General features: G+C 42.7%; 2 protein-coding genes across 2 annotated transcripts; both read right to left on the bottom strand.

Annotated features, from left to right (window-relative positions):
* Positions 1–4484: 4484 nt before the first annotated feature.
* LOC309692332 (E3 ubiquitin-protein ligase RNF14-like) lies at positions 4485–11052 on the bottom strand. The gene is made up of 7 exons (XM_082510698.1): positions 10800–11052; positions 10210–10340; positions 9153–10088; positions 6571–6649; positions 6216–6407; positions 5840–6012; positions 4485–5733 (listed from the first exon to the last, which is right to left on the bottom strand). The coding sequence occupies exons 1-7, from the start codon at positions 10951–10953 to the stop codon at positions 5614–5616; spliced, it is 1785 nt and encodes a 594-aa protein (XP_082366824.1). The 5' UTR covers positions 10954–11052; the 3' UTR covers positions 4485–5613.
* A 1812-nt stretch (positions 11053–12864) lies between these two features.
* stxbp3 (syntaxin binding protein 3) lies at positions 12865–22371 on the bottom strand. Its single transcript, XM_082510278.1, has 19 exons — positions 22263–22371; positions 20887–20936; positions 20603–20684; positions 20413–20489; positions 20254–20326; positions 20051–20151; positions 19025–19170; positions 18480–18573; positions 18091–18215; positions 17858–17956; positions 17714–17771; positions 17533–17598; positions 17200–17280; positions 16909–17044; positions 16440–16546; positions 16260–16358; positions 14216–14301; positions 13775–13923; positions 12865–13491 (listed from the first exon to the last, which is right to left on the bottom strand). The coding sequence occupies exons 1-19, from the start codon at positions 22306–22308 to the stop codon at positions 13388–13390; spliced, it is 1779 nt and encodes a 592-aa protein (XP_082366404.1). The 5' UTR covers positions 22309–22371; the 3' UTR covers positions 12865–13387.
* Positions 22372–22435: the final 64 nt, after the last annotated feature.

Raw genomic sequence — 22435 nt, 5'->3', positions numbered from 1 at the left:
GCTTGGGGAGTGTGATCGTGTGTACAGCATCTCTTTATGTCTGTCTCCACGTTGGTTGAGTGTGGAGTAAGTGCATATGAGAGCATGAGGGTGGGAATGGATGTTTGTATCTATGTGTGCCTGTATGTCTGTGTCTATATGTCAGGTTGGGTGTCAGGCGCCACCTCTCTGGGGACATCTCAGGCCCTCCAAGGTTTGGAGGCCTATCTCCCCCCACCACCACTTCCCCTGCCAGTGGCGGACCCCCTCAGACATCGGTGCGTTGGTGGTTCTTTGTGTCCGGGGATGGGCGTCCAGGTACACACCGGCTCACTCCTTGGCGGCCACTTATCGGGGCCTGGAGCCTGGGGCTCACTCGGGCCACTTCGGAGGTGGGGTGCCCCCGGCCTCTCGGCTGCCGGAGGAGATCATGGGCGCGTCACTGCAACTCCCCCTGGCTTCTGCTCCGCGGCTGCTGAGTGAGCCCTCATCTGGGACTCTCCTCAGCTCTTTCTGGGACAGTGGCGCGGCTGCCCCTCTGTTGGTCTTCCTTGGTCTCTTGTATTCTGGGGGCCTCTGGATGTCTGGAGTCTTGATCTCCTCCATACCTGCTTCATGCCCTGGAGGACGGGGCTGTGGCCCCCCCCACACCCTCTAGCAGATCATTACATGAAGGAACCTTTTAAAAAAACAAGCGCGTCCATGCTCACAGGTGTACACACGGGTGATCGCACCCACAAACTACACCCTTTTCGGCTCCTACCTCAAAGCACACTGTGTTCTGTTGATCTTATGTGCTGCACAATAATGTTTAATATTTAGTATTTACTGTCATATTCCCATATATCATTGTGATGTTGTTTATTCTATTACTCTTGTTCTCTTCTGCTTGTTTTCTTTTTTCTTTCTCAACAGGTGATCCAGGTGATCGACATATGCATTTTCCTTTTCTTTTTTTTTCTGCCCATTCTGTTGGTTTTTGTTTTTTGCCCTTCTCCCCCGTCCCTCTTCTCAGCTGTTTCTCTTTCCCTCTTTCTTTCTCCCCTTCTTTCCTCCAGTCAAGTCTGTCCCGTATTCAGCAAGTGAAAATAAAATAAACAATAAAAGGTGAATCAAATGGACCATTACGGCAAGGCTGGGATGGTCAATTTGGTAAAGTAAATCCGTTGGGCATCTTTCTTTGCCTTTAGACAATAATTCTGATGGCAAAAGAGCCAAACGGGACAGGCAAAAAAAAAAAAAATGCTCAGAAAGCTCGGTCAGTAAAAGGAAAGTAAATGTTTGCTCATTTGTTTGCCCTCCTACCTATCGAGCAAATGTAACAGTCACTGTCTCAGAGATGAAGGCAGAGAGAAAGCTGATGATATAACTCCTCACATTAGGCTTAGTGACTGTGACATTGCAACCATTAACACACATTAAGCCACATAAAGTAGAGCTGACTGTAGGGAGAAGGAAATTTTAGTTTTTAGGGACCCCTTTGTGTGCGTTCAGTACTTTGTGAGAGTGTGTGTGTTGTGTGTGTTTTTAACTGGTACTTTGCCCCTGTCGACCTTTATCCTGAGCCGCACCGATTTCCCCACTGCTCATCTGTGAAACAAGCTGAGATGTGTGCACTCTGTATCCTACAGTCAGTGTTTCATTTCTATTTGGGAGGTTTGCAGGGGAACAATAAGTTCACCAAGTGCATTAAGAATCAGCTTACCTGACGACAGATGACAGCATCCGAGAGTTCATGTCCTCTCTCCGGCTGCTCATCTGTTCTGCATCAACCACTCACGTAAGGATAGCAAGTAACATATTTTAAAGACTGCTAAAAACGTGGAAATTAATTAATAGTGTAAAAGTGTACAGCAGATTTATAAGAGCGCAAACCAGCCCTCTTGTGGTTATGAGTCAAAATTACAGCTGCACGTGTGCTGGAGACAGATTATCAAAGTACTCAGAAAATAGCCTGACCAAAGGGTATCTTAGCTTAGTAGCTACATGAAATCAGGGGGAAATACTACATAGACTGTACATTAAAGATGACACATAGTTGAGGCCCACTGTCTGTGGACTTTGCAAGACACACACTAATTAGTGCTAAGCTATAACTATGGGCTCAAAATGTGGTCATAAATATTTTGTACTTGTAAATCAGGATTTGTATGTGTAAAAAGAATTATGTGTGTGTAAAAAAGATTTGTGCATGCGTAAAAAAGATTTGTATGTGTAAAAAAGATTTGTGTGTGCGTAAAAAAAGATTTGTGTGTGGACTTAGCCAAAAAAAACCCCTGCAAGTTACAAGTACGGATTTTGACCCTATTTTTCTTCCTTTCATCTGATTGGTCAATGTCATGTCAATCACAAATGTAACAATCCAATCAGAGAACAGATGGGTTTGGCTGTCGGAGGGGCGCTTTTTTTGAACTGCAGGTCTTTGAAGGGAATAAATGCCCTTTTACATGCCAACACAGCGTTTTCCTTCATCACCACAAAGGAAAACAGTCTGTGGTCGTCAGAATTTGGTGATTTTTGTGTCACGGGACTACGTGTTTAACACAGGGACTTCCACAGCCTTTTCAACAGCGCTGCGGACCGCGGGGGGGCGCAGTGTTTTGGAAATGACAGTCTTCATTACAAAGCTTTCTTCGTTATGAATTAGCATACATGTTTTTATTGAACATTTGAAGAACTAGCAAAAAAACCCAGAAACTCTTATAGAGGACATAAAGTCAGAGATAAAAACGACATGGAGCAGGTGCATCTAGTACAGGTAGAGCTGCTGCAAAAACCCACAGAGCCCAGCAGCCAGCGCAACAAATTCTGGATCCTTTGCTTTTAGTTAGCAATTAGCATTAGTAGCACATCCTGCGTCTGATGTGAAAGCACTTTTATGCTGCGCACTGTGAGTCACAGCCATGGTTCCGGGTCAGCCCTGACGTTGTGTTAAACTAATCCTAAAGTAATAATGGTATTTCTAACCACTGACATACCACAACTTTATCCTTTCAACAGCTGCTGAAAGTAAGGGGACCTAACTGCTATCAGATATTTATATAGAGATTACCCTTCAAGGACACTAAACCAAGGCACAATGTACATTTCAATTCCTTTAATTTTAAATATGTTTATATTGTCTATCCTGTAAAATAGTCAGATGTGTATTCATATTAATGTACAGAATTCACCTGCTTGCTGCTACTACTGCACATTCACCCAATATATATATATATATATATATATATAATGTTCTTCCTCTACACCCCCCCCCCCCCAATTTTTTTGCACATGTCGAGGAGCGTGTCAGGCTACATTTCACTGTGTGTTATACTTGTATAACTATGCATGTGACAAATAAAGAACCTTGAACCTTGAACCTGCAGTTCAAAAAAGTGCCCCTCCGACAGCCAAACCCATCTGTTCTCTGATTGGATTGTTTAATTTGTGATTGACATGACATTGACCAATCAGCTTAAAGGAAGAAAAATAGGGTCAAAATTCGTACTTGTAACTTGCAGGGTTTTTTTTGGCTAAGTCCACACACAAATCTTTTTTACGCACGCACAAATCTTTTTTACAAGTACAAAACCGATTTACAAGTACAAAATATTTATGACCACATTTTGAGCCCATATATAACAGCTATTAGAACTGAAAATGATGCTTCTTGGATGGTCTGTGCCATCATGTGATGGATTTAGTAGACTGGCCTAATCACCATAAGCAAGGCCTACCAAATAATTGGCTACACATCCCTGTGTTTGTGCATCTGTCAATTAAAGTGACCACATCTTAGAAAATACATCAATTAAAAAAAATGAAACATTAACAGCTGAGTTATAAATAAATTAAGCAGATATCCAGCTGTCTTACATATAAAAGACTGGCTGCAGAGAGTAACATTTTTTGTAAATGTTAAGTTTGTTTTGCTTTGGGTTTTGTTTTTGCTTTTTAAGTTGGACATTTTTAATATCAGTGTCTGTGAGGACTGACTCACTTTTGGGACCAGCCTCAAGTGATCATTAGAGGAACTGCAGTTTTTGCCTTTTCATAGGTTACCCCCTGGTCCACTGTGGCGATCTACTTTCTAAAGGTCACCCTGAAACACTTGTGAAATTAAATATCGGGTTTGTTTAATTGTAAAATTGTGTTTGTGAAATACACAGTCAAGTGATTGTGTATTTCACATTTTAGGTACCAAGCAAAGCAAATCTGTGCAAGCCTTGAGAGCAAAGTAAAAAATCTGTGTTTTTGACTTGAGAACCAGTATAAAGGAAAGTGTTTTGCCAACAAAACCCGCCAACACCTTTAGAAAATGCATCGCAGGTGTTTTCTTCAGTCAAATCTTGCAGTGAAAACCTATAAAAAATATATTGAGTATAGCCAAGAAGTCAATTTGACGGTTATTACTACCATTATCAGTTGCTTATGTTTTCTGTGAATTCATGCTTCTTTATCTAAGAATTCCTTCCAGCACACACTGTATGTGTCAGTGTAAATTTTCTAGAATTTCAAACTGATTTCCAATTTACTCAGTTTTATTTATATGGTACCCCTGCAACAGTCACTGCAAAGTATATTACACCATAAGTTAAAGATCCTACAGAGAAAATCCCAACAATCAGATGAACGCCCATGAGCATGCACTTGGCAACAGTGGGAAGGAGGGACTCGCTTTTGATAGTTCGGAAGAATAAGTCATCTGCTGTGACCAGTTGGGGTTGAGGGTGAGGTGATTGAGCCATGTTTCAAGATGTTCTAACTAAAGGATGAGCCTGCATTTTTGGAGCTACAGTGGTTCCAGTCTGGAGAGTTAGTAAATTTGTCTTTTTTTAATGAAGCATGTATTTTGTTTGTGCTAGCAGGAAAAATAAAGGTGTAACCGATACAATTAAAAAGTATTCTTGCATTCTGCAGTCCCCTTCTGTGGGTTATAAAGGCAAACTGCTGTTTAGACATTTATGAGGAAGTGATGAGGAAGCAGGATTTTTCCTGGACAGACAAGAAAATCAAACATGCTGGCGTCTTTGTTGCACTGTCATAACAGGGCAGTGGAGGAAGGGGAAAGAAGACACATGTTCAGGATCTACCTGTAGGCTGCTGCTGGAATTGAAATGAAACATGCACGTCAAGGTCAGAAGCTTTACCTGTAGTTGTTGCAGCTGCATATATCTGTGGCAGTGTGAACCTGTCTTTTCCCTCAGAGTTCAAACGTTACAGTGATAATGACTGCACAGAGCATTTTTGTGCCATAACAGTACTTAACAGCAGCACACATCTAAAAGCAGAAGAATTCATCAGTCTGGGAAATACTTGCTCAGTTAATTTGGTTCATCAGGAGAAAAAGAAATTTGTGTTTTGAACTGTTGGTTTGAAAAAACAGGGTTCTGGCAAATGTGTCTGTTTTCTGACCACATAATTTGTCCATTAACTGAAAGAATAATTGATAATTGATTAGAACATACACCTTTAGTGTAAATGCTTCATTGCGGCCTAAGGCAAATAAAACAGCCAAAGAGGGCAACTTTTGTTAATTTACAGCACTTTGGGTTTTCTAAGGAACCAACGGTTTGGTTATTCCTTCCTGTCATTGTTGTTTTTGTTGCCCCCTGCTGATTATGAGACAGTATGTGGTGCTGATTCTTAGAATTAGTTGGAAGAACATTGACCCCCATAAAACTGTTCGGTTGTGTTTTCTGGAGTCAGTCTGTCCCACCAGAAAATCTTCTTACAGCGAGTGCACAACATCTGGTCACACCCTCCATCCTTCTGTAACGTAAAGCACAACACACGTATGAGCAAATTCAATCAGAAACTCTCTCTGAACTGCTCTGTGCTCGCAAGTTTGTACGAATGTGCTCAGGTGAGTGCAAACCTCTATTCTAGTGAAGCATTCAGGACAACTCTTGGTATTGTTGGCAATCCAGTTGTCGCTTAGTTTTTTTTCTGCAATGGACACCAGTAAATTGCAGCCATATCTATTTTCCAGCAGGCGCTTCCTCTCCCTGCTGCCACTGGCATAGTCCTCCCAGAGAGCCTTCACCCCCTCTAAGAGACACATAAAGGACACCAGCATCTACACTTGGACTAAACACACATGTGCATCGACTCAAAGCAATCATCCAGTTACCTCCTGTACTTTCAAACCTCCAAAGTCTCATTTGTGAAACAGTTTTACATTTACTGTGACTGGATGTTGTCATTTTCATTATTCTTTGAAACCTTTTTCTTGTGGTCACACAGCTGTGTACCTTGTGACTGTGGCAGGTCTATTATATATCTTTCAGCATATTTTTTCTTGGTCTCACACTTCCCCGTTCCATGGTATGTTTTTCTGCATATGACGCAGAAGGCAAAGCCGCACTCAGAGCAAAGTGCTGCCTTGCTGGATTTCTCCAAAATCACGGCAGAGCCGCAGGATGTTCGAGGGCAGTACGTCACATCTGCGAGACAAAAAGATGCCAAAAGAAATGAGATATTTATGAAAAAGAGCTAAAGATGTTCTTTTTACCAGGTCTAACCCAGAAATGTAATAAATAGATTCTGATCAGTCTATGAAAGCCTTCATCACACAATCAGTATAACAGCAACAGAAAGAAAACAGACCAGACATGCTGTCCAGAGTCTTCTGCAGCAGGAGACGGTCATAGCGGTCAAACAGCTTCTCCCCTACCAGACTCTGCACCTACAAACACAACAGAGATGAACAAGCAGAGACACAAAGTGAGACTGAGGTCAGCTGATCGAAATTCAAACACAGAGGTTTCATTTGAAACCTCTGTGTTTGAAACGCACAGTAAGGAAATGGTCAGCAGAGACTGAAGAGGCCCCGAGGGACTGTTTCCGTTCTACTGTGTGGGACAACCTCTGCAGCCCCCTGGAGGATGACCTCAACAGCATCACAGACTGCATTACAGATTACATGAACACCGTAGCCATCAAAAAGGTATGGTGTTTTTCTAACAACAAGCCATCGATAAATCCTGAAATTAAAGCTCTCCTCAAGGAGAAGAAGAGAGTCTTTAGATCTGGACACGAACAGGAGCTGAGAGTCGTCCAGAAGAAGCTGAAATGGAAGATAAGGCAAGGAAATGAAAACTACAGGAGGAAGATGGAAGAGCAGCTGCAACAGGACAACATCAGAGGGGTTTGGAACAGCCTGAAGACAATCTCAGGACAAAAACCAACCCCTCAGGCTGCAGGAGACTTGGGGTGGGTGAATGACCTAAATAATATTTTAATAGGTTTGATCAACCACCCACCCCTCCCACAGCATCGTCCCCCCCTGCTGCAATCTCCTTCAGGGACTGCCTCTCCTTCATCTCAGGACTTCACAACTCTCAGCTTCACGCCTCCCAGCTCCCAGTCATTACACCCACCCCCGGCTTCTGTGGACTCCAACATACACCACCCTCCCCCAAAATCCATTCTTTCTATCTCAGCACTTCAAGTGAGGAACGAGCTTCGCAAGATCAAGGTGCAGAAGGCTGCAGGTCCAGATGGCATCAGCTCCAGGCTCCTGAGATGCTGCGCAGATGAACTGTGTGGCATCCTAGGATATCTGCTCAACCTGAGCCTGTCACTGGGGAAAGTATCACAGCTGTGGAAGACATCCTGTGTGGTACCGGTACCAAAGACCTCCCATCCCAAGGACCTCAGCAGCTACAGGCCAGTACCCCTGACATCGCATCTGATGAAGAACCTCGAGAGGTTGGTTCTAAACCATCTGCGCCCCCTGGTGAGGTCTTCATTGGATCCGCTACAGTTTGCTTACCAGCCTGGCATTGGGGTGGAGGACGCCATCATCTACCTCCTGCACCGAGCTCTGACTCACCTGGAGAAGCCTGGAAGCACTGTTTAGCTGGAGCTATCGGGAGTGGACCAACACATGTCCCAGTGGATACTGGACTACCTCACAGGACGCCCACAGTATGTGAGGTCACAGGGCTGTGTCTCTGACACGCTGGTCTGCAGTATGGGGGCCCCACAGGGTGCCGTCACCGTCCTCTTCACCCTCTCCACGCTGCCACCTACAGAAGTTCTCTGACGACTCTGCCATAGTCGGCCTCATCACAGGTGAGGACGACTCAGAGTACAGACGGTGGACTCTGGACTTTGTAGACTGGTGTCAGCAGAGCCACCTGCTGATCAACGCCGGGAAAACCAAGGAATTGGTGGTGGACTTCCGGAGACGCAGACCCACCACACTGACACCGGTGAACATCCAGGGAGTGGACATTGAGATAGTGGACTCTTATAGGTACCTGGGTGTTCACCTGAATAATAAACTGGACTGGAGCCACAACGCTGATGCTCTTTACAGGAAAGGTCAGAGCAGACTCTACCTGCTGAGGCAGCTGAGGTCATTTGGAGTACAGGGAGCGCTTTTAAAGACTTTCTATGACTCTGTGGTGGCATCCGTCATTTTTTACAGTGTTGTATGTTGGAGCAGCAGTTTATCGGCAGCTGAGAGGAAGAGGTTGGATAAACTCATCAGGAAGGCCAGCTCTGTTCTGGGATGCACCCAGGACCAAGTGCAGGTGGTGGGAGACAGAAGGACTCTGGCCAAAATAACATCTCTGATGGACAGAGTCTCCCACTCCATGCATGTTGCTGAACTGCAGAGCTCCTTCAGTGACAGACTGCTGCATCCTAGATGCATGAAGGAGCATTTCCGCAGGTCCTTCCTCCCTGCAGCTGTCAGACTGTACAATCAGAACTGCTCCCAACAAACATAGATGTTTACATCTGCGCTGTAACTGCAATAAGTTAATCAACCGATTCACACTGCAACCTGGTTTGCCTCTTATCTGTAGTTATTTTTATTTAATTTAATAACTGTACAGTACTCTGTTTATAGTAACCATTGTCCTTAATGTAAATATGTAAGAAATATTGTGTATGTTTCTGTTCTGTGTACTGTTTGTTTGTATATGGGTCTTTCTGGCTGCTGTTAAAACCAAATTTCCCCGTGTGAGACAATTAAAGGATTATTCTATTCTATTCTATTCTATTCTATTTGACAAGAAAGGGCAGTCATCAGTTCTCCTTGTCTCCTCTGTGCTTGATCCTTCTACCTGTAGCTATTTTTAACAGTTTTTAAAATGTGTTTTGATATTAGATGAAAGGACCAAACACTACAGTTGTTGAAACCATTCTGCAGGTTGAAGGCTGCGTGTAGCTTCTACCTGTGCAGGTGTAGGGGCACCAGCGCAGTCTGCCTGAGGACAGGTGACATCCCGGACGTTCCCCTCTGTGATCTGAACCGTACAGAACTCGCAGAGACAGGCCCGGCAGAAGACGTGGCCACACGGTGACAGCTTCACGCACTCGGACCCGAGCCGGCCCATAAAACAAACCCCGCAGTCAAAGAAAGTGGTGGCAAACACTTTGTGTTTCTGGGCCGCATCATAGATCAAAATGTGGGACAGCAGAGTCTGTGATGGAGATAAAAAGAGACCAGAGAGGGTTTGCTCTTCACTCTGAGGAGAATCTGTGGGCTGGACCGGCAGAGAAGCAGCTCCAAGTTCACTTGGATCTAACGTGCCTGAGGAGGTGGAGGGAAGCAGCGATGAGAGAGAAGCATCTCCTTCATTTAAGAAATCTTCCCGGACACTTTGATGATGCTTGGATTTCTCTGCAGATGAAGAAAGATCATCCTGGAGATCAACATTAAACTCTGAGGCTTGGAGGATTGTCACATCTGGAGTGTGTGTGGTTTGGTTTTGGAGTGCAGGCTCTGGAGAAAGAGCTCTTTGATAATCTGAGGTTAGATCACTCTGGCTCTGGTGAGAGTTCAGATCATTCTGGTCATGCTTGCAGGAGTCTAAAGCCGAAGCTCCCTGAGAGTCTGCGCTGCTCCCGTCTGAAGGATTCTCCTGAACTTCCGAGGATGGTACAGAGAACTCTGGCTCTGAATTGTTCTTTGGTTCTGAGAGTTCAGGATCGTGTTGGTCCTGGTTATAATGCAGGGTGCTGCGTTCATCAGGAGGAAGATCCAGCTTACTGTGGATGTTCAGGAACCTCAGAGCATCTTCTCTGAGAAACTGCACCCAGGAGAAGAGCACCACAGCTCCCCCAGTGGCCTCATAGAGATCAGCGAGATGAGCACGCAGTGCAGCCAACTGTGGAGGGAGAGGGAGAATAGATTGTTGTCATCTTTACTGAGCCTCTACAATGTCCTGTGAACCTCTCACACACTGGCAGGCTGAACATGTGACCAACAATGACTTGACTGCTGATTACCTGTGTGTGAGTCAGCCAGCTGCAGGTGAGGCTGAAGGAGGGAGGGGAGGAGGAAGGGTAGTCTTCAGGAAGCCCAAAGTTCAAAAGCAGCGGTGGAAGGAAGGAAATATCATACTGACGCAGACTTTCACCTTAGAAAGAAAAATACGAGCTCATCAGATGAACTAATCTCTTTCTGTAATGTTTGTTTATTTGTTTTTAAATAATTTGGGTGTATTCGACAGAAAATATTTGATATATTCTGTCACATGAACACAAATGGCAAAAGCTATAAATGATGCTTGATGACATTAAGCTGTTCAAAGGTATATTTAATATAGATATATTTAATTCATACATCATACTTCCCATTTAAGGCCAACAAAAACATGCTCATTAAATTGTTACGGGCTCGCCTAATGCAGAACAAGTGTTTAACTCATTTTACATCATTGGCTACATAAAACCCATTTTTATCTTAAGTAGATGATTAAGGCTGTAACAGTAAAGGTGCTTCCTAATATTCCAAACCAACATTTTCCAAAAACATCAGATCGGACCTTTTCGGTCCAGCAGTCGCGTGTTTGACAACCCCGGCGCCTCTGATTTACCCTCTCTGAGAGCCACGCTGAAGCCGACAGGAAGCTCGACACATACTCGGATTTCTCCGGCAGACTTCGACTCGTCCCGAACAAACTCGTCCGCATCGAAAATACTCTGGAGAGCGAGCAGCTCGTCTTCCTGCTCCTCCAAGTCCTCAGTCATCCCTCCACTTCCTCCTCGGTCTGATTTTGTGAGAAGCCTTCCTTCTGTGGCTTCTTGCTTGACTCTGGGTCACACCAGCTGTTCCTGGTCCTTGTTTGTCCGTCCCTCTGACTCATCAGCGTATGATGTAAGAAGCAAAGTACAGGCAGCAACCTCAGCCTACTGTAACCCTGCTGCTAATGCAAACCAGTCTAACAGGCCAATCAGCATGTTTGTTTGTTTTTTAGTACTAATACTCCTTAATAGTCCATTTTGCACTTTTATTTGCAATCCATGTCTCTAAGAACCCAACAATACAGTACACTATTAAACTCCTCTCTCCTTTAATTTACTGAAACACATTACAGAAGAATACTCCCTGCTCCTCTGTGAACGTTTCTCCTTTAAGTTCCTCACAAAGTGATCTAAGAGTGCTTTGTTAAATTAGCTAAGTCAATATTAGACATAATGAAACAGAAATTTTAATATCCATCAGTTGTGGCTCTAATTTTCCATCACATTGACTTGGCTTTGGCTCTAGAACTTTTTCTCTGCCTTGCTCAACAGCTTTAGTTCTCTCTGGGATTCGAACTGGACACTCTGGGGGCTTTTTTGGATTTCAAGATGGCAGACAAAGCCCTGGGACTTCTTTGATACATCATTTTTCTGGGCACTGTTAACAGATGCTGGAAAGAAAGAAATACAGTATTTACATGCTCTATTCTTCCAAAACTAAATTAGCATTTCACAAATTCTCTGCATCATCAATTGTTCTCTAAATATCATTTTATTATTCAGATAAGTGATTCATATATTCAAAGCACTTGTGACAAACTGTCATCAAATATTTTAAGGTTGCTGAAGTTTGGCTCTAACTGTTGGGTGGAGAGGCTCTGACTCCCACCTGACACCTGGACGCTCTCTTTCTTGTGTCTTTCTTCCCAGGAGTTGAGCTTGCAGATCCTGGAGCAGTAGAAGACCTTGTTGCAGCGCCTGCCCAGGGTCAGATTCATGGACACGGACCGACCGCAGTGAAAGCAGAACTTTAACACTGGTTTCCTGAGAACAGGTTTACACATAAAGAAAGAGAAGTTCCTGAAAGCTGTGTTTAGATTAGGTAACAGAGAGCAGAAAAATAGGAACAAGAGCAGCACCTTACTGTAGATGAATGTGAGTGTATGCGTACCTGTGGTCTCCTGCTTCCTCTGGGAGGCTTTTACTTTTGGGAGGGACACACACAAACACACTTATAATTTAAAGCCATTTTCAACAATGAGAGCAAGTGTTAGCAGGAGTCCTTAGCAGTAACATATAGCACTGTGCTAACGTCTTGCACCACTCCTCATTTCCGGCCCTGTAGATGTTGATCCATCCTCAGCAAAAATGGTCTCAGTGACTGTCAAGGAAGTCAAGGAAGGGAAGCAGGGAGAAATGTCTGGGGCTTGCCAAATTACACAGGAACTATACTGAAAATCAGTGGCAACAGGTCTGAGTAATGACTCTAAAAATGATATTTTTGGTTTGAATTGGTATGTACAGAGGTGGTCAGGAGAGAGGTACAGCAGTGAGTGTCTACAGCCATCTGTAAAACAGGGTGGAGGCTCTGTGATGGTTTGGGTTTGCATTTAAGCCAGTGCCGTTTGAGATCTTGTCAAAACCGATGGAGTTACGAATTCAGAAAAGCACCGTCAGATTTTCATCCACCATACAGTTCCATACGTGAGTGGTTGCGTATGTAGGATCAGTGAAGCAGGACTTTGCTGTGAGTGTTTACATGTCACCCTGATGCAAAGACCTGTTAATGCTGTTTACCCGGCTTAGCCAGGAATTTAGGAAATTTGTGTTGGTTTTCTCTTGTGGACATTTACTGGCTATTCTGATGTTTTAGCTCCATGCGCAGTCTACAAATGAGGCAAAATGAACTCTTAAGACTTGAACCACTTCATCCATTTATTAGTCAGCTGTTCAAGGAAAACGAAATACTCAATGTTAAAAATAGTCTTCAAAAGTCATTAAAGTGTTTATGAACAGAGGTGAAAAAGTCAAAATGGCATAGCAGGGACTCAGTGCTTACATACATATATACATCAGTGATGTGCGACTTTGCACCACTTTTCTGTTTCTCAAGGTTTCTCTTAGAAGCCTTTCAACTTGTAACATTATCATAATTTTTAAGACAAACAAACAGACGGGTTAGAGTAGGATGAGATCAGTTAGTATTTAAATACTATCCAAATGTTCAAATCACAATGTCATAATCGCACCATGTTCTTAGGTCTTCATGTGGAAAATCTGCGTCTCATACCTTGCACTATAAACATGGGCTTGGATTGAAAAGCTATTTAAATGACTGTAAGGAAATTCCCTTCACAATTCCACTGAGGAAGTTAAGATAAGTGTGCTGTGCTGAGTGATAAGGGATGTAGAGAAACAAGCGGGGTGGGGGCCGAACTTCTCAAGCTTTGGTCTCGACCTCTAGTGTGAAGCTTTCCATGGGTCCTTTGCTCAGGGCCTTGATGTCATCCAGGAGAACGGTGGGGGTCAAAATGTGGGAAGACCCTGTATAGGATAAAGATAAATAAATTGCATTAAAAAACAAACAAACAAACAAAAGAAAAGTCCTGTCATAATTCCGCTCTGCTCCAGTAGGGGGTGTAAAACAGCAGGAAATAACGTATAATAAGTGTAATCTTAAAACTCAGTGGAACCTTCCCGATAATCGTCACAATCATAGCTCTCCTTAGTTCATGTGCTGCAAGCTAATATTTCCCAGCATTCTGACTTTCTGCGCGCCTGTTTGGTACGAAGCATTGTCCAGCTGTTTCCTTGCACTGAGTCTTACCAATGATGACCTCGCAGGTTTTCATTGCCTTGGTGACCTCGTAGGCGCAGCGCATCTCAGAGAAGCTGATCCCTCCTATAACAAAGATGATGAGACGTGAGCCAGTCCGGCGGTCATCCTGAGTGCTGGCTCTGTGCTTCTGCCGTGCGCTGTGGAGAAGAAGGAGGGGCATCGGAAATATTAACTGACAGAGCCTTAAAGAAGAAAAAGCAGACGCTGCTTCTTACTGTTGAAACTGGAAAATCGACCTCATTCACCTCAATCAACCCTCTAAGAAACAGAAAGTGGATGTGGAGAGATAAATCACACAGACTGACTGTATAAGCATAACTAAGTGACACAACAACACAAAACTGTAGGGTTGTTAAACTGTATATTCTTCAGTTAGAAAGAAACCAAAACAGCAGCCCAGTTCCAGCCTGGTCACTCACAAAAACCCACCTCACAGCCCCGGAGCCATTCCAGGCAGCAGGACACTCGGACTGGTGCGGCCACTCTTTGGTGTCCAGTTTGTTCTCCACGACATCCTGGAAGTAACGCATGTTTTAGAGATCATGTGACATGGGGAGCAAATCTGTTTTGCAAGCCAGTAACAATTTTAAAGTGCAGTAACCTTCACTCGCTGAGGGGTCCTACCTACATTAAATTTATATGCACATGGTCCAGTGGTCATCTTCTAAATGTTACGCAACGTGTATCTCTTTGACCATCATGCGCATACTTCAGTTTTCTTTATATTTGGAACACAAGTTTCAGTCACTCTGTAAAACGATTTATTTTGTGGGTGACGTCACAACTTAAAAGCAGAAGTCGTGCCATTAACAGAGCTAATTAACAGAAGAACACATGATGAGTAATTTTGGTGCCAAGGGAAGGTGTGATAATAACGTAACTACATCATGCATTAGTAGATGTCAAAACACGGGCTACTGCTTGACAAACAATTTGCTTTCCTCAAACTCAAAGTCTCACTGTTTTTTTGCATCATGCACCTTTATGCTTAGAAATACTTGAGACTAGCAGACGAGCTTTAAGTTATCTGCAGCAGATATTCAGCTCCTACACATCAAATCAATTTGTCTTCTGCTGCAAGAGGAAACATTTTAACCGCATTTGACAGGAAACCAGGTGCTCAGGTGAAGACCACTGATGTTTTTCTTCTTTTTTTTTTCCATGTAATAACAGGAAATGCAAGTGAAGATGAGAAGAAACGAGCTCATGTTACAGATCCTATAACATGGAGTTAGATTCTAATCTAATATAAACTTATTTTCACAGTAACCTGTAAGATGATTACTAAAAGGCTCCTCTCAGTTTTGTTTGCTATTAAGAGCCTCCTCTTCATTGGATACACTCCATCTGATTAACAACATGGATTTACAGAACTGAGACTGAGTGAAGAGAAGAGTTTGGGGGAAAACTGCTAATGGGGGTATTTCCACCTCTCAGTTCCACACCCATTTCAGAGAAACGGCTTCGGCAGCTGAGTTTTAAGAGCAAGTATATATTTTCTTTTCATGATTTGTGGTTGACAGGTCACATGACTTACCAAAGTGAAAACAAAGCACAGTGAAAAGGTACATTTAGAAAAGAAAACCAAAAACTGGCAGCACAGCGAATTTCACACAAACAAAGGACAAAGATTTTCACCCAACATACTTATAAGACAATAAAAACACTAGTTCTGAGGGACTGAGACAGAAACAGAAGGACCATCCTCTGAAGAAAAACAACAAGGCAACAACTAGTGCCTTGTTGTGGTTTACACTTGCTAGGATGCAGAAAACGGTACAGAACAACACAAACTTGTGTGACACAGCTTATCAGATGACCCGAATCTGATAACCTCCTTTTGTTCTGCTTCCATAGTTGTGCTCATGAATGCCCCTTAGATGAGGACTGGGGTAGCACAATGAAACAGATACAGTTACATGTTCAGTTTGGCATCAACTACTCTAATGACCGCTCAAGGCTGGGTACACAACAGAGTCAGTTCACACATGTTCAAATGCCCCAAATCAGCAATGAAATGAACAAATGTTTACAGCCTGAAATAAAAACTGCTTTTGGCAATGGATAAATTCATCCTTTATAACAACTGTGCGCCAGGGTAACTTTTTATTTATAACTCAAACATTTGTACTTGCAGAGGCTCAAAGCTTTGATTGACAGGTGTCGAAAAAGTTCATTCCACCAACTGAACTGAAACCTCTACACCCCGTCTGTGTGTTGGTGTCTGTAGAGCAGTTTTACTTTCACTGTCTGAAGCATAATATGGACTCAAGTGAGCTACAACAAAGCCCGCAAGTTTCTACTTTAGTTTCATTGAATTTAGTTTTAGATAGATTAATAAAATCCATCACTTAGCAATCATTAGCAGCTAGCAGAATCGGTGAATTGCAAAGGTACAGTTTATGGATGCTTACTAATGCAGAGACAATGGGTGCAAAGACAAGCTAGGATACCACATGATGATGTCACTGACCTCCATCACATCTTTTATGGTGGGGATCCATCTGGAAAGGCTGTATCTCTCCTCTTGGGAACGCTCTCGTCGGTTGGGTTTACGAGAGAAGAAACTGGGCTGGAAATAAAAGTACATCAATGAAAACTTAAAAAAATGGATAAATCAAAACACTGAAACGTTTTCCTTTTCTCAACCTACCGTTATGATGATGGGCACGCCCAGCTCTTTCCAGTTCTGGATATACTCCGGTTCTCCCTCGATCTTTACATGCTCAATAAGTTTGTTTAAGTTTTCCTCGGTTGTCCCTGTTTACAAACACCAAACAACCAAAAAGCAAAAAAGACAGATGGACAAATTAGCACCTCTAATTTTTAGTCAAAAAAAGTTGCTGTCAGCGTTAATCTCGTTAAAATGACGTTAACGCCATAACCGCATTAACGCTGCAAATCTCGGTTAGCGAGTTAACGCGGATCGCCCCGTGTGAGGGGCTGCACGGTGCTAATGCGTTAACGAGCTAACCGCGCTACCGCTGTGCAGGCCTTGTGTGGGGAGATCTGCGTTAGCTCGCTAATGGAGATTTGCTGTGTTAATGCAGTTATGGCGTTAACGTCATTTTAATGAGATTAATGCTGACAGCACTACTTTATTCACGAGAAGGCTGATGTACCGTTCAGGCTGAAGATGTAGAGCAGCACAGCTCTGATCTTGTCATGTTTACTGTATGGGTTCAGCAGCACAGGCAGCAGAGTCCTCATGGGATCTTTCACCTTTAACCCATCCACATCGGCGCCTACTGCAAGGTCCTGCACAGAAACATACAGCATATTACACATAGTACACATGACACACTTCCCTAAAGCTTTGATTAGAAGGTCACACTTGGCCGCATACAGTAACGGTACTCTGCAGGTCAGGAAGAGTGTGACTGCTAGATCTTGATAACAGAGCATAAACAGACCTGTTCAGCTTTGCAGAGTTTCTCCACATTGTTTGCGAAATGTTTCATGCAGTCCTCAGCCAGCTGCAGATGAATCGTTTTCTAGAATCCAGGCAGAAAACTGTTAAAAACATCAGGTCAACCCTATGTAATAACAGGCTGCAGAGGCGCCACACCCGACCACAATATAAGGATTGTGTAGCCCTTACAATAATAATAATTGTTGTAAGAGTTGTATCTGTCTTAAAACCAACAACAAGATCCTGGAGAAAATTCTGCTTTAATCTCACATTTCAGATGAACACATAACTTCGAAGTAAGTTCAGTTATCCCTACATAAGTTTTACTGCATACCTCTGTCATCTGTTTACGGAACGCAGGCATCTTCTTCATCATTTGAGCCAAATTGCTAATTGTGATCTGGGGAAACAAAAAACATACATATATATTAATATATATGAACACATTAAATGTTTGCTCAAGATATGCTTTTCAAAATGAAACGATCACACAAGCAGAAACCACTGCACTGTACCTTCCCATCTGGCTGTTTCTTGCTAGCAGATATCTCCTTCACCATCTTGGGAATTTGCCTGTTGTAGGGAAAACAAAAATGTTAAGATGAGTGTTCTGACAACAAGAAGAAGATATTGCCATACTTCTGGTTTCGCACACTTACGCTGAAACCTCTGCGATGTGCTGGTGCCTCAGCTTCACCCAGAGCATGTCATCCTCATTCAGCAGGGCCTGCTTCTCTAAGCCGTCTCTAGCCTTGTACCTGGACACAAAATGACCCAGAATAGCAGTATCTAGTTTCTCATGAGCACAAGAGTATGAAGCAGTAAGCAGATTGTACACATATATCTCTATATCTATCTCTCTATATAAAATACAGGAAGTAGACTGCATTACTTATAGGTATCGTTTTCTATATCAATGAGATCGTAGGCCATGGCCTGGTAGGTCAGCTCGTGCAGGATGGGGGTCACAGGATCAAAGCCTCTGTCGACTATCAGCAACTGGGCTTGGGTCTTCTCCTGGTGATGTAGGGGGAAAAAAAAGTTATATATTATTAAATTATATATAAAAACGGGGATAATTCACTTCCACGGAGCAAGCTGTCCAAACTTTTGCCTTTTCAAATTTATAGTAAAGGGAACTGTTTAATGTGCTTGAGGCAAAGGAGGGATTATTTTATTCTTTCATGTGATAAACAATACAGTATTTTAAAATTCCCATTTACTCCCAGGGCTACGACCTTGTTTATCCTGAAACCATCCTTTGTTCGGCAGGCCTCTCACCTTTTTCTTGCCACTGTCATCCAGCTGGTAGTGTGTGTCCAGCTTCCGGTCCACCAGCTCTGCAAGGAGTTTGGCATTCTCCATGTTGCCGTCTCTAGTTATGATATAAATGTTGTTTCCGTCAGTCAAGTGAACATTGAGGTCAAGGTTAATCCAGTAGTTATAAAACACAAAACTGTATTTTCTGTAAATAACAGCTGCACTCTGCTCTTTACACTCTTACTTTCATCAGGCTGAATAGGATCAGCGCTGCTGTGAGCGAGTGACCTCACTTGCTCAACTACCATGTGATTCTTTCTACACATAGCTATTTCTTTGAACAGTGAACGTTATAAGATATATGTCTACTATATTCACTCGGAACAAACACATTCTAAAACCAGTCTGTTCAAAGAAACAAGTGATACCAACGCTTTGTTTTCAAGCCCAGCATTATTCCTGCCATTAATACGGAACCTATTCTGACTTTTTCTCCTAAAAAGTTTCACTCTGCTTGGGGGCTCGGGTGTATTGTTACCTAAGACACTACATGTTGTCTGACTTACTTCTTGTATCGGATCCCTGGGTACTCGTCTAATGTGGCACAGAGCGTAACGAGCTGGCCTGCCAGTGTCTCCAGTGTCTTCGTTTTGTCCTGACTCTTGGGGCTGTAGATGCTTCGGAAAGCCCCGGGATTATCGCAGGTGAAAACCTTCAAAGTATTTAACACCACAGTGTAAACCACAGCCGTCATCATTAAAGTTCCAGAAGATACAAATTGAGCACAAGGATCATTTTTAATTTCTCATTGTTTCCCGAACTCGAGGCTATAATACATTAAGCACCTGCTTGTGTGTTTCTTTGTCTGATCACATCTCCTAGATAATCAGCAGATGAGCAATCAAACCTGGTACACAGATATATCGTAAAGGTTCTCATCTATATCAGAAATTATGACACCATTGTGTTTCCTAACATCTGCCTAGTAACAGGCTAAAGTGACCCATTTTCAGAATATATGCACATATACCACCTTTTACTTCAATGACAACATCTAATTCACATCAACATACGATGAATTACACATGATACGATGGCAGCATGTTGCCTGCCAAACAGGAAGCAAGCGGCTAATAAACAAACAAACCCCGTTTTAAGCCTTTGTGAACCTACAACACCTGGTGAAAGTAACAACTCATATCTGCAAAAGCTGAATTCACCAGTGTTTTCTTTCGCTCACTGCAGCAAGACAATGCCAGTAACGCGTATACAACAGTAGTTTTCTGTTTCTGCAACTATCCCACCTGCAGCCAAAACCCATTGAGAACACACAGTGAATTATAAACGGGAAAGGTTGACAACGAAGCCGCTGAAATGCTATAGCAAGGAAAAATGTGAAGCTACAGGATTTACTCTCTTTAGGACTTCAAGAAACACCCTACACAAGGCAAATTCCCTTCCTTCAACAACAGGCAAGTGCACAGCCTGCGTGCGTGCCTGTCAACTGAGGGGAATTTTGACAAAAAGAGGAAATGGACTATTACAAAATAAACTAAAAAAAAAGAACACTTGGCTAAATTTTAAACACTTACTTGTGCTTCCTGAGGCATGAAAGAGATGTTTATTTCCTTGCAGACCCTTATGTGTTTTCCACAGGCTTGCCTCATTTTGTTGAACAGGTCATCAGGGCAGTCTGCAGATCAAAAAAGCTTTCAGTGCCCACTTTGATCGTAAAAGGTATATCTGCTATTTGGCTGATGAAGCAGATTTAAGCACCAACACAGGAGTTACCTACAGTCAGTGAAATAGACGTACGCAGCTTTGTATTTGGGTTTGGGCTTGAAATCCTTTATAAAGGCATCCACACACTATGAAAAAAAATAGATTTAAGAACTCACAGAGTTTGGCAGTGATATGTTAAAGAAATGAAAATGAAAAAGTTTTAACAGCAAACCTTAGCAGTAGGTGTCATAAAGTAAATGGACTTCATTTCGAGAACAGGCTCTCTGCTTTTGAACAGGTCCTCCACAACTAGAAACAGAATACTAGTAGTCAAAAGTAGCTAAAGACATACACGCACAAATTATCTTTGATCAAATAGCTTCGTGATGTAAAAATAAATAAAAGGACATCATTCCACCTACTTGTTATCTTCTCTGACATCAGGTCGGACATTTTGCAGCATGACGAGAGGAGCTTGGTGGTGAAAGGATCCAGAATCAATATCTGTGAAGAAGACAACGTGAAAATGCTCCTTTAATTATGCGTTAAACAGTAATATACTCCCATGCTATGCAGCACCACATATCGAGACAAAGCGTATGAGTGAGAATCAATCATATCAAAGCTGAATCTGTAACTCGGAGCTTGTCCATTTATCCAAGTACAATCCTGGGACTCTGTACTGAGCACATGGTGGGTTTCTTACCTTCCATACTTCAGAGTTTCTGCAGTCTGTAATAATTGTGTCCTGTATTCCTGTAAGGAGCACATAACATGACAACATGTAAACACAACAATAATCTGAAAACAAATTATCGTTCATGATGTCACTGTTTAAGCTACCCTCTTAGTTCAAGTGTGCAAAACAGAAAGTGATGTAATCAGAACTGCAAATATCCATTATCTCGCTACTTATGCATAAAATTAAAACATATTAGAACGTTTATAGCCTAATGTATAAAAGTTATGCAGTTGTGTTTCGTAATATTTCAGAGTCTTGGTACAATTGATTTTTCATGTGTGTTTGGGTCATACCACGTGAGCGTGAAAGGGTGTGGTACTAGTAGTTTTCTAGATAATGGAATTTTAAAACAGCTCCTCAAAAAAAAAGTGCCAGAAAAACTCAGATCCCGTCACTTTTTTTTTTTTTTTGTGAGATAACAGTGAGGTCCTGGAGTTTTACATATTTTATCTTAAGTAGTAAACTTAAACTTAGTTGGGGGGGTTTCGGCAGTTTAAAAAAAATTGATTATTTAAGAAGGAATGACCTTTGAACCAACTAAAGTATTTACGTACTGCCAAGGTTATGTCAGCTTTCATGAGTGGAGTATTAAGAACAAAGGCTATTTCTGTCTAACTCTGTTACTTGATTATTAGCCTGCTATTGTGCAAACCTGAGTGATAGCACTCTCATTAATTTAGGGACAACTGTTCAGCGACCTTATGGTCATTTTGTAGCCTGTAGTGCGTAAACTTGAATCATCCATACATCTATCCCAGCTGTCACAGGGCGAAAGGTGGGGTACAGGTCACCAGTCTGACAGAGTTCTAACACATGTCAGCAGCAACAAAACTTCATTACCGCTGTTCTACTGGGCTGCATTAGTCTTAGCTGCTTGTTTGACCCTCATTTTAACGGCAACACAAACCAGCCTTCTTGGTGACATAACCTAACCACAGCCAACAAGAGGAAGGCAAGACATCAGGATAAGGATACAAATAATACGCCAGACTTGTAGCAATCCCGCTGCATAAACGAGGTGCGGTTGCAGACGTACAGTGACCTCACCCATGGCTACTGCTACAAACAAGTAGCCTAAAAAAGTCGTTATGTTCTGACCGGGCCAAGTGTTAGGTCAAGTTGCGTCTGCGGCTTTTTCCTCTATCGGTTCTACTGCGTTTCGTAAATTTGTAATTTTCCGCTCAAAGGGAACAGCTGAATGAAAATGTTCGCTGTTATTCCAAAAGCTAAAGATGCGCAGGAAGAGGTTAGCTAAAACAGCTCACAGTTCACGTGCTAAACAAACGCCGTTGTGCTATTTTTCAAGAGCAGGAAATACTCTCCTGTTGGAGTAAACTTACTTTTCCAAACTATTCTTTTCAGCCCGTGATCTGAGCCCGTTGCCATCTTGTTTTTTCCCCCACTGCGCCGCTTCCCTTCGAGAAATTCACGAAGACAAACTCTGACGTCATTCGCGTCACCAAGTGTGCGACAGTGAGCTGTAGTTTTTTAGTGATGAAGCGCACAAGACATC

The sequence above is a fragment of the Aulonocara stuartgranti genome (genome assembly GCF_965226115.1).
Source record: "Aulonocara stuartgranti genome assembly, chromosome: 17".
In the NCBI taxonomy this organism is placed as follows: domain Eukaryota; kingdom Metazoa; phylum Chordata; class Actinopteri; order Cichliformes; family Cichlidae; genus Aulonocara; species Aulonocara stuartgranti.
This window is presented reverse-complemented; position numbering and strand designations above follow the sequence as displayed.